Source organism: Chondrus crispus, genomic scaffold, assembly GCF_000350225.1.
Source record: "Chondrus crispus Stackhouse genomic scaffold, scaffold_9, whole genome shotgun sequence".
Lineage (NCBI taxonomy): Eukaryota > Rhodophyta > Florideophyceae > Gigartinales > Gigartinaceae > Chondrus > Chondrus crispus.
In genome coordinates this window covers 204,753-220,367 of record NW_005178873.1, presented here as the reverse complement: position 1 = coordinate 220,367, position 15,615 = coordinate 204,753, and the positions used below count along the sequence as shown (strand labels likewise).

The 15,615-nt window shown below is 49.5% G+C and overlaps 7 protein-coding genes; 3 read left to right on the top strand and 4 right to left on the bottom strand.

Moving 5' to 3' along the window:
• Window positions 1-1,193: 1,193 nt before the first annotated feature.
• CHC_T00007916001 (hypothetical protein) lies at window positions 1,194-1,298 on the bottom strand. Its single transcript, XM_005712221.1, has one exon. It carries the CDS (start codon window positions 1,296-1,298, stop codon window positions 1,194-1,196), a length of 105 nt encoding a protein of 34 aa, XP_005712278.1.
• A 17-nt stretch (window positions 1,299-1,315) lies between these two features.
• Window positions 1,316-2,917, bottom strand: CHC_T00007915001 (hypothetical protein). XM_005712220.1 is given in 2 exon segments: window positions 1,316-1,432; window positions 1,433-2,917. The coding sequence occupies 1 exon segment, from the start codon at window positions 2,915-2,917 to the stop codon at window positions 1,433-1,435; it is 1,485 nt and encodes a 494-aa protein (XP_005712277.1). The 3' UTR covers window positions 1,316-1,432.
• A 482-nt stretch (window positions 2,918-3,399) lies between these two features.
• Window positions 3,400-3,615, top strand: CHC_T00007914001 (hypothetical protein). Its single transcript, XM_005712219.1, has one exon. The coding sequence runs from the start codon at window positions 3,400-3,402 to the stop codon at window positions 3,613-3,615; it is 216 nt and encodes a 71-aa protein (XP_005712276.1).
• A 383-nt stretch (window positions 3,616-3,998) lies between these two features.
• Window positions 3,999-5,760, bottom strand: CHC_T00008797001 (NADH dehydrogenase subunit 7). Its single transcript, XM_005712218.1, has 3 exons — window positions 5,244-5,760; window positions 4,292-5,087; window positions 3,999-4,011 (listed from the first exon to the last, which is right to left on the bottom strand). Exons 1-3 carry the CDS (start codon window positions 5,758-5,760, stop codon window positions 3,999-4,001), a joined length of 1,326 nt encoding a protein of 441 aa, XP_005712275.1.
• Window positions 5,761-7,513: 1,753 nt separating this feature from the next.
• Window positions 7,514-9,904, bottom strand: CHC_T00008467001 (NADH dehydrogenase I (Complex I) iron-sulfur protein 49kDa subunit). XM_005712217.1 is given in 6 exon segments: window positions 7,514-7,648; window positions 7,649-7,718; window positions 8,105-8,907; window positions 9,002-9,303; window positions 9,547-9,624; window positions 9,739-9,904. The coding sequence occupies 5 exon segments, from the start codon at window positions 9,902-9,904 to the stop codon at window positions 7,649-7,651; spliced, it is 1,419 nt and encodes a 472-aa protein (XP_005712274.1). The 3' UTR covers window positions 7,514-7,648.
• Window positions 9,905-10,015: 111 nt separating this feature from the next.
• Window positions 10,016-10,795, top strand: CHC_T00007913001 (hypothetical protein). XM_005712216.1 is given in 2 exon segments: window positions 10,016-10,627; window positions 10,628-10,795. 1 exon segment carries the CDS (start codon window positions 10,016-10,018, stop codon window positions 10,625-10,627), a length of 612 nt encoding a protein of 203 aa, XP_005712273.1. The 3' UTR covers window positions 10,628-10,795.
• Window positions 10,796-15,241: 4,446 nt separating this feature from the next.
• CHC_T00007912001 (hypothetical protein) lies at window positions 15,242-15,601 on the top strand. The gene has a single exon (XM_005712215.1). It carries the CDS (start codon window positions 15,242-15,244, stop codon window positions 15,599-15,601), a length of 360 nt encoding a protein of 119 aa, XP_005712272.1.
• The last annotated feature ends 14 nt before the right edge of the window (window positions 15,602-15,615 follow it).

The following is a 15,615-nucleotide window of genomic DNA, read 5'->3' as shown; positions in this document are numbered from 1 at the left end:
CAACCGCGGAGAGCGCAAGTCAGTCATCGCGCGGTTCGGGGCTGCAGTGGTGGGCGGCGGGACGCGGGGCGCCGGCGCCGACAACGGCGGCGCGGCGAGGGCAGCGGTGGAGGGCGGCGACAACGCCGGAGGTCGCAACTCGTTCGTCTTCTTCGGCATCGCGGCGGGAGAGAGAGCTCAGTGTAGGTAGGCTAATCAAGGGGGGGGGGGGGGGAATTTTATCAATGCATCAGGGGTGGCCGATGTGGCTTTGATCTGGTTTTGATCTGGTATATAGTGTGTCACAGAGGCACAACCTGTACATTCGGCCATACTAAGTCGACATGTACCCGATCCCATCCCGAACTCGGAAGTCAAGTCGCTTCAGGCCGGGCTAGTACTGAGGTGAGGGATCACTCGGGAATCCCCGGTGCCGAATGTTTTTTTGCATGTTGCTGCATGTTGCGTGTTTGGGACTTGGTGCGCGGGAGAGTGTGCGTGTAAGGGAGGAGCTATTGTTCGTGGGGATTGACGGAACAACCGTACCCTTGGGTACGGTACAAGCGCGCTATGCAATTCTTTTGGCTAAATGTATGGCTCTGGGGGGGTGACACGTTCGGGAAGTGGACCAGTCCGAGGGTCACGGGTTGGGGATACGGTACCCAAGGGTACAGTAGTATTTGTCAGTCAGATTATGCAAAATATTGCATAATTCCAAATGCTTTCAAGTGAAATTCTTCCACGCCAACCTCAAACGCCACAGCCGTCGCCGTCGGTGCATCGACACCAATGTCTGAAGGCCCCGCCGGTAGGCCCCGTCGTGTTCGAAGGATCTTCTGTGACAACTGTGTGCGAGGAAAAAGCGGTTCGCGAGGACGTGCATTACTTCTTACACGACATCCCTTCTTCCTCAACGCCTTGGTCACGGAAGCCTTCGTCCACGGCGCCCGGCCGACTTCCCAACATTGCCATCAATTTCAATTCACCGCAACCTGTCTGCACTGCTTTCCGTACCGATCATCACAGAGCCTCGTGTCAGAGATGTCACCGTTTCAGGATGAACGTCTGCTCGGGAAGTAGAGCAGCCAAATTGCCATCAACTCTAAAACTATTTCCTCTTTCCTACTTCTCAGCAGAACACCCACGTCGCTGCCACCTTATAATCCACGTCTTCTCCTCCCTCTGAGACACTCGTGGTTCGCTTGGTGGCAATATTATCCTCGGAATGGTTTCCGCTCTGGTGACTGTATCAGTCTCCATTGCGCTTCGAAGTTGCCTGTACCAATGTTGTTGCGTCTTCTTCCAACCACACCGCACATCTATCTTACCGCCGCACTTAAACGGAATCGTCTAGCCCACTCATTTAATAGTGCACATACGCGCGACGCTATCGATGCCTGTTCGCAGCTCGACTTTCTACTCATCTCTACACGCACTACACACTTCGAGCCAATTACAAGCTGCTCATCTTAACTAGAGCCGCCACTCTCGCCCCCAAGTCACGGTCGCATTTCGTCCAATACTCAATCCACGTATTCTTGAGATGCCTCGGCACCCTCGGCGCATTCAACTTCTCAGCAGCGCGAACCACCAGTCTCTGCCGCCTAGGTTCATCGAAGCTCCGCCATCTCTCCCCTGCCTGTCCAAAATTGTTCTGCTTGGAGAGTGCACGGCGAGTCTGCGTCCCGGACACCGGCCGCTTCACATTGGGTACATGCGATTCCCCAACGGTCTCTGCATTATGAAGCGTGCTAGGGAAGTAGTTGACCTCCTCTTTGCGGTGCATTGTCGCTCCAGCACCGTCAAACTGTCTGTTCATGAACGGACAACGTGGGGCATTGATAGGAATTTGCAAGTAATTTGCACCCAGACGGTACCGCTGCGTGTCAGCATAACTGAATATGCGCCCTTGCAGCAACTTGTCTTGACTGAAAGTGATGCCTGGAATGACATTTCCTGGAGAGAAGGCAAGGCTCTCAGTCTGTAAGAACTGGTTGTCCATGTTCTGATTGAGAACCATACGGCCGACTTGTATCATGGGAAAGTCCTTCTCCGGCCAGGTCTTAGTAGGATCAAGAGGATCCCCCCAGCTATGGTTCAGTTCCGTCGCCGGATCCATCACTTGAATCTTCAGCCGCCAAGCCGGGTAGTTACCCATCTCAATGCTGTCGATAAGATGCGATGTAGCATGACTGAAGTCCTCCCCGGCAACCTGCTTGGCCTCATCGTCCAATAAATTGTGTTCTCCTTGCTCGGAAATCCAGTGGAACTTAACATATGTCTCCTTCCCTGCGGCATTAATCATCACAAAAGTATGCACACCAGCGCCATTCATAGTGGTATAATTCTTTGGAATTCCCACATCATCGAGCAGCCATGTCATCATATGCATGCACTCTGGATGAAAGGACAGAAAGTCTAAAATTCTATGCCACTCCTGCTTCTCTGTCTTCGGGCTCGGTTTGAAAGCATGCACCATCTCCGGAAACTGCATAGCATCTCGAATGAAGAACACCGGTTCTAAATTCCCCACGAGATCCCAGTTGCCTTTCCCGGTATAAAACTTGGTCGCAAACCCACGCGGGTCGCGAAGCGTCTCCGGCGAGCCTCTCGAATGCACAACGGTGGAAAACCTGACAGCCATCGGCGTCCGTTTTCCGACTTCGGTGAACGGGTCCGCCATGGTGTATTTGGATACATCGTTCGTGCAGATGAAGACACCCTTTGCTGCGATGCCGCGCGCGTGAACTCGCCGCTCGGGAATTACCTCGCGGTCAAAGTTGGCGAGCTTCTCGACGAGGTGGAAGTCAGACAACAGAACTGGACCACGTTCACCAAGGGTCAACGAATTGAGGCTGTCGTCAACTGGAGCGCCGCTGTTTGTCGTCAGATGCTCAGTGTCGAAGGCGTCTCGCGGTTGCAGTTTTTCAGTGTCCATTTTGCGGTGTGGAGAGTAAGAGAAAGCGAAACTAAGTCCGTGTCACTGTTGTGAAATGGGGAACTGTTTTCTTGTTGTAGCGGGTTGTTCACCAACGGACCTAGTCGTTTTATTCTGAATGAGAAAGTGTGTTCGTCTCTCGAGAAAATTGCAGCTCCCCTCGCTACGAAGATGGGTCCGCCAGAGGTATGAAAATGGGATATTCCACTCAATCCAACGGGCAACTAATATCTCCGACCAGCTGTATTGAGCCAATAATAATGAGTTATTTTAGGGAACAGTGATTTGATTAGTGACAAGTGTTTGAACCCCAAGGGAGATTAAATCTCAAGATGTACCCCTCCCAACAACCCTGCGCAGTCATCCTCATGTTGAAGCTTGCTCCAGTGACTGTACTCCTGCATCTCTAGTCTATCTTTTTACATGTCTATCCTTTTTAGATCCATTTTGAGACTGCATCGTGTGCCCAATCGACACTCACAATGTCTTGCTCTCGCGCCATTTATTTGCTCTCGTGCTCTGATATCAGCCACTCTGCGTCGCCTCGAGCCAATATCATAGCCTTGACCCAATATGGGCCGTCGCAACCGGGGGACATAAACTACATATTGTACAGTGTTCATTGCACAACTTGCAGTTGCGATGCATTTGTGGTGGAGAAGTGTTCTGCACAGTCCCTTCTATGTCGGTGGAGATGACGAGGTGATTGCCATGCCCAACCTTACTCAGCATTAGCCCTCTGTCTGCACAGATACTTTCTTCATGATTGTGCCCCTACAAGACAAGTAGACTACGCAATTTAGTTGCACAGCATCAAAGAGATGTGTGAAACAGAACGCTCATTATACTTCTATAAGAATTGAATCGTGAAATGCACATCAAGCCTCTGGCTCTGGAAATTCGAGAATGAGACTGCTTCTGAAGACTGAAACGATTGCGTTGAAGTACTCAGAGTCCTTGTTGCGGTACTAACGATCGACCTCCTAAACAAGAAAACAGGAATACGTAGAATGAGCTTGCGTGTCAGTACTTTTCTGCCTCGTGACAAGCAAACCTGATCAAACGTTTCCAAAAAAGAGCATTAAACATACCCCCTGATTAGAAATAAGCAAAGAGTTTTATGTGCAAGAAGATGAGGAGCAAAACACAATTGTTAGTTTCAGATCTTCGCCATGTCCTGCTTTCAGAATATTTAGAGAAGAGACACTTCGATGTAGATCAACTCACACTGCGGGAAGCACAAAGAGAGCCAAAGAAGCGCATAGGGAAGCAGAATATAAGAAAAGATTGTCAGTGAGTATCAGACAAAAGCAAATGTGCTGAAATTTTGAAACATGAACACTGTCTGGGCCCCGAGTTTGCAATACAACGTACAATACAAAATCTTGGGTCCCGATAATAGTCACCAGGTCTGCCAGCATGTGGCCCTTTCCCATCGTATTTAGGCCGGCCAAGTGGGCAAATCCGGGTGAGCGAATAGCACATCGATAAGGCCTGTTGGTGCCATTTGAAACCAAGTAAACCCCAAGTTCTCCTCTCGGTGATTCAATAGCAGTATACGTATCACCAGCCGGCACGGCGAAACCTTCCGAATATAACTTAAAGTGATGGATGAGCGACTCCATAGATTGTTTCATGTTTTTTCTTGACGGCGGATAGATCTTCCGGTCGTCGACACCCACTTCACCTTCCGGCATTTGGTTTAAACACTGGATGATAATGTTAAGAGACTGCCTCATCTCTTCCACTCTGAGAAGGTATCTATCGTAGCAATCCCCGTTAATACCTACGGGTACCATAAAATCGACCATTTCGTATGCATCGTACGGTTGGGCTTTCCGCAAGTCCCAGGACACGCCAGATCCTCTTAACATCGGACCGGAGAAACCCCTGTCCAAAGCCTCAGCGGCACTGACAATACCAATATCGACTAACCGTTGTTTCCAAATTCTGTTTGAAGTAAGAAGCTCCTCCATTTCATCAATGCGAGAACGAAAAGCCTTGCAAAAGTCGTAAATATCATCCATAATCCCGAGGGGCAAGTCTGTGGCGACTCCACCCGGACGGATGTAAAAGCTGTGTAGCCGTGCCCCGGAAACGCGCTCTGAGAATTCCATAAGTTTTTCTCGCTCTTCAAACAACCACAAGAGCGGGGTAACTGCCCCAATATCTAAGCCCTGTCCACGTCATCGAAAGCGATATAAACTTGATGCAATGGTTAGAATATATGAACATTGTGTCTGTACTCTTCCTGATGTCTTGTGACTTACGTACATGCGCAGAAATCGCTAAGATATGACTTTGAATTCTTGTTATCTCAGCGAACATCGTCCTGATGTACTTCGCTCTCTTTCCACCTCAATTTTCAGTAGCTTCTCGACCGCGAGTGAAAAGCATTGCTCTTGGGTCATTGGCGCCCAATAATCCAACCGGTCAAAATAGGGGAGAGCTTGCAAATATGTCTTGTGCTCGATTAGCTTCTCTGTACCCCTGTGTAATAGTCCAATGTGGGGGTCAAGGCGAGTGGTAGCCTCTCCATCGAGTTCAAGAACAAGTCGCATGACTCCATGTGCTGCCGGATGTTGCGGTCCAAAGTTAAGCTCCAATGTGCGCAAAGATTGTTGATGCTCAGCATCTTGACGGAACCGTAAAAGCTCATTTGGCTGCAACTGGGGTAAGGAGACTTCCCCCGCTGCTTTGCGCATAGCACTATCGATAGGAGTTGATTGCGGCCTGCTGAAACCGACATTCGCCGTACTCATCGATCGGACTGCATTCCGCAAATATTCCGACGAGGCCCGTGAGGCCAGGCGCACCGCAGATACCATTTTGCCTGGGACCATGATGGAAGGAAACTCCAAAGCTTGCTCAAGAATATAAGCAAAGCATCACCCAGTCATCTAAGCGCACCTGTTGCAAGACTTTGAAGGCAAAGGTTTTTGTATATTTGAAATGCAACGATTCTCAAAAGAAATGTTTTCTCAGTTGCACAATGTATGAACCGTAGGGCATTGAAATGCAAAGAACTACACCGCGCCCTCACCTACGTCGATTGGAAAGACCAACAATGTATAACAATTCACAAGAGTCGATTGGAAGGACCAGCTATGTATAATTACGAAACGTGTTGTTTGGGGAAGGTACGTGTAGAGTACTTATACACCGGGGACGGTATTTAGTGTCAGCGCTAAATTAGTGTCACCACGTAAATAGTGTCACTGACACTAATACATGCCAGAGCCCGGGACGACGACGGATCAATCCAGACATAGAACAATCCTTCCTTTGAGCCGGACCCATCTCACTGCCGGTCCGGAGGGATGGTAGTGGTATGCGATTCGTTCGGTTCGTTTCGGGAGCACTAATTTGTGCGCAGGAGTGGAGATACGCAGGCATTCATTACTGAAAAGCGTTTTGTACCAAGAACAGGTCAACTGGTCGGTCTTTGGTCTGGTGTATAGGAAAAGGTTGGGCGATGCAGAGTTGTAACAAGGGGCATCTGTGATAAGGAAAGAGGAGCGGGGGCCAGCGTCAGGACTTGTGATTAGAGGCAGGCATGTGAGGTTTTGGTAGGACGAAAAGAAATGCTGTAGGCTCTAATGGGATCGAACTTACACTATTCATTGTTACGTTTGACAATACAGAGTATCAGTGACAGTAATACCGTTTTCACTGAAATAGTGTAAGTACGGAAATAGTATCACTGACATTAATATATGTTTAGGGGTCGATATTTCCATCACGGAAATGGTATCAGTGACACTAAATACCGTCCCCGGGTATACTGCACGGTCATTAGAAGCTTGGAGAAGGACCCTGTCTGCGATGAAACGTGACATGGGCCACGTGCATCTGAGATAGCACTCAGGGATGAATAAGAATATTTCGGACAACACGTCAACCAGCCAAACTGCGCAAATTTGCCTAGCTGGCATATTGTACCTTCATCAAATCTATGTCCATGCTCAATCCACTGACGCAAATTTTGCACCATTCCGCGAATCTTCTTGAGACGCCTTAGTAGTGTCGTCTACTTTCCTCTTTAGAGCGGTCAAGAACCCAGCATTGACCTGGCGGGGCCTTATGCATATTCAATCGCCTTTACCTCCTCAATATAACGAAACAAACAAAATCCAGGTGGATGTAGTCCCTGCTCTAAATTGAGCATGCTATGTAAGGTATGAACGATGGCTCTCTAGATAGATATAAACGAATCGATTAAGTGAGCCGCTGTTCCAGAGCCTCGAAACCAACGCTACTGGTTCGGAACATGCGCACCTGGTCTGGCGACAGTCTTGAGACCTCATTGTGAAGGCATTGTTAACAGTTTATCTTACCCCAGATCATCAGACTGGGCTTGTGCTAGAAAACAGTTTGAACTGCTTGTGAGATCCCTGTTTCTCCTCCACATTCGAGGATGAAAGGGATCCGCATCGCTTCTTCTACGGTACACATGCTTCGACCCAAACTCGTTTCCTACCGCAGCATATGAACAGATAATGCTGTGACGGGCCATTCCGGATTGCAGGAAGCCGTCGTGTCCTTCATGGTGTGTGGCAACCTGTGGCGCCCGTCTATCAAGCAGGTGTATCGATGCAAAGGAATTATTCGCTAAGATACTTTACTAGTGCTGGGACTGTTACACTTTACAAATGGGCTTCGTTCTTGACGGGAAATTGCTCTTAAAAATTGTTGCAGGTGTCGCCACCCATCGCATCCTCCTTTGCAGCATTAAGCGCTCTGAGAAGAGTTGACAGCAATCTTGCCTGTAGCAGCGCAGTTTTTAGCGATCAACCTCCTGCTCAAAGAAAGGACATTTCATGAGTTCAGAGAGAGACTAGGTTAGAATACTTATGACTGTGCAACTCTTCAACGTGAAACGTGAATAGATGTAGACCATGAATCAACTTACTCCCTGTTCAAGTATGGATTGGACGTTTTGAGTGAGAACAACGACGCATGTTCACCAGGAAAAAAACCAAAACCGTCAGTTTCTGTTGCACAGTTGGGGGCAAAGTATGTGACTTTCAGAGCTCTGGTTCAACTTACGCTGCAAAATGCAAATCACGTATTGGAGAAAAACACGCGCACAATTAAGAATAAATTACACAAAGTTTGAAATGATGATGTTAGCTTCGAAACCAGAAACGCATGCGGGAAGTGCTCAGGGTGGGTTCGGTGACGTACAACACGATATCTTGAGTCCCGATGATTGTTACCGCATCAGCTACCATATGCCCCTTTCCCATCATATTCAATGCTGACAAATGCGCGAACCCTGGAGCTCTAATACCGCATCGGTATGGGCGATTTGTCCCGTTGGACACAAGGTAGACTCCAAATTCGCCCTTTGGAGCTTCGACTGCGGTGTAAGTATCTCCAGCTGGCACTGAGTAGCCTTCTGAATACAACTTAAAATGATGAATCAAGGCCTCCATCGATTGCTTCATGTTTTCACGTGATGGTGGAGAGATCTTGCGATCATCGACCTTGATTTCTCCCTCTGGCATTTGATTGAGGCACTGGATGATAATGTCCAAAGACTGCCTCATTTCCTCAACGCGGATAAGATAACGATCATAGCAATCGCCGTTGATGCCAACTGGGATCTTGAAGTCAACATGTTCATACGCATCATATGGTTGTGCCTTCCGTAAATCCCATGAAATGCCCGAGCCGCGCAGCATAGGGCCGGAGAATCCCCACTCCAGTGCTTCAGAAGCGGTGACCACACCAATGTCAACTAATCGCTGCTTCCAAATACGGTTTCCAGTAAGCATTTCCTCCATTTCGTCGATTCGAGAAACAAAGGATTTGCAGAATGCGTAGATGTCATCCATGAGCCCGAGAGGGATATCCGAAACAACACCACCAGGTCGTACATAGGCAGAATGCAATCGAGCTCCAGAAACGCGTTCGTAGAACTCCATGAGCTTCTCACGCTCCTCGAAAGCCCACAAGAACGGAGTTAACGCACCGACATCCATACCCTGTGATGCGCACCGTACAGAACAGATCGTTCACGTTAGTTGCCACTTACAAGAAGACTACAATCGGCCACGCAGTACCAAAAAGTAAACATACATGACATCCTACAGCGAGCAGGTGGTTGAGAATGCGAGTAATTTCTGCAAACATTGTACGAATGTACTTCGCACGCAAGGGGGCCTCGATTTTCAGAAGCTTTTCGACGGCTAATGAGTAACATTGCTCTTGAGCCATCATAGAGACGTAGTCCAAGCGATCAAAGTAAGGCAGAGCCTGGAGATAGGTCTTGTGCTCGATGAGCTTTTCGGTGCCGCGATGCAGAAGACCGATATGAGGGTCGAGCTTGACGGCTACCTCGCCGTCAAGTTCCAGAACGAGGCGTAACACGCCATGCGCAGCTGCTCGCGAAACAGAATTTGTCATCGAGATGTTTGGTTAGCGAATGTCGCTCGCGGTGCTCTTCGGTTTTCTATCCGTATCTGAGAAGTTTCTATATGATAACTTACCCTTTTATCCCAAGAGAGACAGGCACAAAAGACGCGCAAGAGAGAAGAAAAAGAAAAGAACATAAATCAGTACTAATGCTGGCCACAAAATGACGCGACTTCCTACGCACGGATGTTTCGACAATAAACGCGTACCGGATGCTGAGGCCCAAAGTTGAGGGTGAAATTCCGAATATCGAGCTGCTTCTCGCGATCTGCGCGAAGGCGGGTGAGCTCATGGGGTTCTAGTTGTTCGAAGCCGACCTCCCCCGCAACGACATTGACAGCGCTGTCAATGAGAGTGGCGGCCGGCTTCTGGTTGGCGATCGAAAGGCCGCCGCGCGAGACAAGCGTGCGCACTTGCAGACCTCTCACCGGGCGGGAAAGAACGGCCGTGCGTGAGGCGAGGGAGCGGAGCATGGCGCAAGGGGAAAGAGGCGGAGGGAATCCTATGAAGGGGATGCAGGGGATGTGATATTGGAGAGGGTGTTGGCGAAGGATGTGTGTCGCTCATTGCGTGCGTGATTGTGGGTTCGTAGCCGAGATTGTTTGTGCATTGGCAAAATTTTCCAAAAGAACGAAATTATTTTGAAAAAGATGAAAAGAGGCACTCTAAAATCCAGCAATGCAACAAACGAAAAGCATCCATCCATTTTGCATGCACAAAACAAGACCCAGAAATCTCGTCTGGCAACATCCCGTACTTGCAAGTTCTTCGGCCTGGCTCTGCTGCCTTCCTCTTTCAAGCCGTCCCGCTCAGTTCGACCTCACTCAGCCCCCCTCGCAGAAATTATACAGAAGTTTACCACCCAAGAGAAAAAACACCATGGGAAAGAAAGGAGGCGCAGCAGCGGCGAAGGGCGGCGGCGGGAAAGGCAAAGCGGGCGCGAGCGGTTCCAAGGGGAACAAGGGTGGCAAGGACGACATGAAGACCTGCAACCACGTCAAGGCACGTCATATTCTCTGCGAGAAATACGGCAAAATCAATGAGGCCTATGAGGACCTCAAGGAGCAGTACCCCGGCAAGATTCCCCCCGGCAAGTTTGGAGAGCTTGCACGCAAGTATTCGGAGTGCTCATCCGCCAACTCCGGCGGTAACCTCGGATGGTTCCCGCGTGGGAAAATGGTAGGCGCTTTTGAGGAAAAGGCCTTCGGCACCCCACCGGGACAGGTTACGCCCCCCTTTAAGTCCACCTCGGGCTATCACATCGTCCTTGTTGAGGGCAGAAAGATGTAGGCTTAGTTGTTGTTCACGTTTGCGATTTTCCACTGTGTTTTGAACCTCAGTGTTTCGTTTTGTCATTTAGCTGTGAGTTTGTGCGTGATTTGTTTTCCAGTTACTGTCGTTTAAGAATCACAAAGCGAGTTAAAATTTGATGCTTGCCGTCCTTGTTGACAATTTGCAGTTATGAAGTACGTTCGAATAGGTATGTATGCATATATACGTACATTGTGCCTACGAGCAAAGATCTGACTTATTTCTTTTCAGTTGCTCCAGACTGGAATCATTACAAGTAACTGTCAAACCGCATATTGAGTGTATTTTTTGACAGGCGACGGGCCGGCTTTTGGCTCTGCCTATCATGCAGATGGTGCTTCATACAACTTTAATCAAAGACACGCCTGAGGAGTTCCAACACGCCTCTTTTTTAGAGTCAATGAGAATGACTTTTGCTTTCCTAGCTAGTCTTTAATAACATTTTTGTTGCCCTCTGTCGCTTAGCTCGATTTTGTCAACTAATTAGAGCACCATATAAAGAAACACTGTCATACGGACGTGCGAAGGATTGTGGAATATATAGTCAGGCAGGTACTACGTGAATTTGGTAGATTATCGTTCGAATTATCCAATTCTAGTCTGCCTTTACTCGTTTTGGACTGCTGACAAGTCAGCACGCAGATTTACGTATCAACTGGGAGGGCTTGCGGTGCTATGACGCAAATAAACTCACTATTATACGTAGTTACGTCGTAAAAAGGAGGCAGGGTAAATCTGAGTGGTCTATCATCCCAGCTCCAGAGTAAGATCATTCTCTTAAGAGAATTCTTGGTTTGAGCTTACGCCAGCATAGGACTGCATTTTCTAATTCAAAACGTCGATGTATTGGCGCGGTCTACATCACCTCATGCCCATGCAGTATATTCACCTCACTGATGAAAGTTCGAATGTGGAAAGAGGATTCGGGACATAAATACCTACTTCGATGAAGCACAGGGTCGTATTGTACGCATACTGGCACGACCTCTTCCATACTGCCTTATGCGTTCTTAGTTAGAACTTCTAAGAGAGTGGTAGAGAAGTTGTTCATCCGCACAGTAAATGTAAGCGCCCCTTTCAATGGCAAAGGCGTTTCGAGTCCATAGATAGATAGGCAACGAGTTCCGGGTGCTTGGCTCTCGTACAGATGGCTGGAACACACGTTTCGGGCGAGGCCGTATTGCTCTGCAGAATTTATCGAAAATCAAGTCTGCAAAGGAAGACTTTCGGTAACACGTGGTCGTGAGATGCATCCGAACACATCATTCAGCTATAAATGTAGTGGGTCCTATTTGACGCAGGCCAGCTTACGAAAGCAATGGTCCACACAAGGTTACAACGGTGTTGTCACTACAGCTGCACTCACCGAAGTGATGACGTCAGATTGCTTCTTCGGACTTCCATGGAACCTTTGAGGATACAGAAAGCGCCTGTCATTAGAAATGGGAGATTCAATAATTCAACTGCTGCTGCGATACTGTGGCAATGCCGAAGGCCATCGCACATATCGAAGCCAGTCATGTAATCCATACAGCTCCAAAGAGGGCTCACTGGTCTTTCGAAACTGACTTTGAAACAGCCTCGTAATGCTCTGCAAGAACGCTGGCCCCTCGCACGTCACTGCCCATCTACTCTCATGGCGCTTTTTGATTGCAGATGATGTCTTTCATCATTGGGGGCTCGGCGGTTACATTATGCAGGAGCGACAAGGTTCTGTTCGGTACAATCTCGTTACTTTACTTACATGGTAGTGGCCATGCGATGAGCAGTTCTGAGCTTTTGGAAGCAAAGTTTTTGCTGGCTTCGAAATGCTGTAAAGAGGGACTCTACCAATTTTGCCGGGCTCGAAGGGCCCGGACAACTGTCATCGTGGCTGGGCAACGAAGGCAATTTATGGTCCGTTCAAGAAAGCTACTTCTCGCGTTGTTCGGCCAGGCCTTCTTCGCGGATTTACTGTCCCTGAACGTGTCTGTACCTTGCCTCAATCAGAAGACACTTTTTCAGAAGGCATCAGGACGATTCCTGAGCTGGGCTTTCTCCTGTCAGACTCTTGGCCTACACTTTAAAGCCTCGCACCAAATCGCAAGATATAACAGCTGCAATTCTTGCGTTCAGCATCCTGGTCTCACAGCATCCAGCTCGTGAAGACGAAGAGTTAGTTCAGAAAAGGCTCTAAAATAGTCTTCTTTCACTCTCAAAATGTTCGCCATGAAGTCCATTCTTCTCGCCGGCCTCGCCGTGCTTGCCATCGCCGCTCCCACCCGTCAGGGTCGCCAATTCCTTCCTGCAGACATTACTGGGGAGTACAACCGCTTCGTTAAGCAGGGAAGCTGCTCCAAGAGTGTCAACTTCAAGAAGATGATGCCAGCGGGCCCTGACATGTACAATGTTCCTCACACCAGCATTTCTGAAGACGGAAACGCTTGCACTGGGGAAAATGACTTCACCGTCATTACCAAGGAAGCTGTCGTCGAATCTGAAATCGGTTCTATCCTCAAGCAGGAACCTTTTAAGAACGTTTTCGATGCCCTCGAATCTCAGGGTGCCACTTTCATGCTCGGTGTCGAGCGAACTGACCGCCAGTGCGGTCCCTCCATGACCCACGCTAAAACCATGGCTTTTTTCATTGAGGAGGAGAAGAAGATCAAAATCCCTAACCTCATCACCCTCTACCCGGGTGCGAAGTACATGATTGTGTACGAACCCACCTCCCCGACTCCTTGCACATATTTTGCTAAATACGCTGACCGCGTCATTGGCATTCCGAACAACGCTGGCTCGAATACTGAAGAAGCTTCCGAAGCGCCGGAGGGCACCATGGAGGCTGGAGCCGGATCTTCCGGCGATATGGACCAAGGAGACATGAACGATGGAGACATGGCTGAGGGCTCTGATTCTGATTCTGATTCCGATTCCGATTCCGACTCTGGTGTCACTGCTGCTGGTATCGGAGCTGCTGGTGTCGGCGCTGCTGGTGTCGGAGCTGCTGCAGTCGAAAGTATCACCTCCGACGAGAGTAACAGCGACGCCGAGGGCGCATCGAGCACTGAGGAGCCTGCGATTCAGGGGCCTGCGATTCAGGAGCCTGTCGAATCTGAGGAGCCTGTCGAATCTGAGGAGGATGACGATGATGATGATGATGGTGATTCTGTCTGCTTCCCCGCCTCAGCCACTGTTGAGCTTGAGAACGGTTCCGTCAAGCGCATGGACCAGATCGAGATCGGTGACCGCGTCAAGGTCGGGGCCAACCAGTTCTCGTCGGTCTTCATGTTTACGCACAAGAACGCCGGTGTAGACTACTCTTTCGTGCGGTTCAACACCGTCTCTGGTCACTCTCTTTCGCTCACCAAGGGCCATTACCTCTATGTCAACGGGCAGCTCGCTGCCGCCAAGTCTATCCGTGCTGGTGATGTGGTGATGACCGAGAACGGATCGTCGACTGTGTCATCCGTCTCTGAAATCTCCGAAACCGGTCTGTACAACCCCCAGACCGTCCAGGGTGATATCGTTGTCGACGGTGTGGTTGCCTCCACGTACACCACCGCTGTTGAAGCAAAGACAGCGCACTCTCTCCTTCTTCCGGTGCGCGCCATCTTCAGTCTCACTGGAATGTCTAGCTCTGCTTTGGAGAATGGGGCTGATCGTCTTGCGCAGATTGCTCCCTCCGGTGCAGTTATCGTCTAAGTGGATGAGGACAGGGTCGCTTGTGAAACAAAAGTGAAAGACTTGTACCGTACTGGCGTCAGTTTCGATGTCGATTGCCACGGGTACGTAAACTAATGATCAGTAACTTGTTTTCTAATAATTAAAAGTATAGACTGGAAGTGCATATGCTTTCAGATGTACGTGGATTTTTCTGGGACTTAAGATGTGAATGAGGACAAGGCCACATGCACCTCGAAAGCCCTTTGCTTGAACACTGGTGCAAGTCGGGCAAGTGATAAAGATTTTGTATGATGCTGTAGGTAGAGTAATTTCTTTTTCTACAGGCATGGCCTTCTTGCGAGAATTGACATCACCTTGTTCCTAAATCAATGCCTCCAACAGTGCAACGCATACAAAGGTGCCATTGAAGAGATGCAACAGGTGCAGTTGAAGCCCCCGTCTTTTTGTGCATTTGCGTTATCGATGGGGCCTATTAGTAGGCGCCGCCTACTGTACCTTGAAGGTAGTACCAGTGGTGCTACTGTAGTAGGTACACCATGCGCAGTTTACTGTAAAGATTTACATACAGCACTGTTCATACTGTAATGTACCCTTGCTTGGGTACTGTAACAATCTTTGGGTTCATAGTATGAATTTATACTACAATCTTTGGTGCATCGGGCAGAGAGATTTCGAGATTTCGAGATTGAAAGTTTTGAGCTTTTTCGTGGAGATTGCCTTTTTTCACTCGTGCTCATCGCATCTCTCCTCTCCCCTTCCCTGCAGAACGCCCCCCGATCGCCCCCCGATCGCCCCCCGATCGCATCAATTTGTGCCCATTGATCCCCACGGCGACTCTCCACCCCATCCCTCAGCAATCCATCCCTCAGCAATCCATCCCCTACCGATCCACCCCCCTCCCTCCGCAACGCTCTAACATCAACAGCAATGGCAGCGTTTGTCTCCGGCGCTTTTACGCTGGTCTCGCGCGGGGCCCGGGTAGCGAGCTCGCGCACGAGCGCGCTGCACGGGCTGCGGCCGGTGCGTGCGGCGGGCCGCGTCGGCGGGGGTCAGTCGCGGCTCCCCGCAGGCGTTTTGAGGAGGACGACCACGACGTCGGCGGCAGACGGCCCGGCGGTGACGAACACGGTCTACTTTGATATCAGCATCGGGGGCGAGGATAAGGGGCGGATCGAGTTTGGCCTGTTCGGAAAGGCGGTGCCGAAAACGGCGGAGAACTTTCGGGTCCTGTGCACCGGCGAGAAGGGGTTCGGGTACGCAGGGTGCGCGTTCCATCGCGTGATCTAGGACTTTATGCTGCC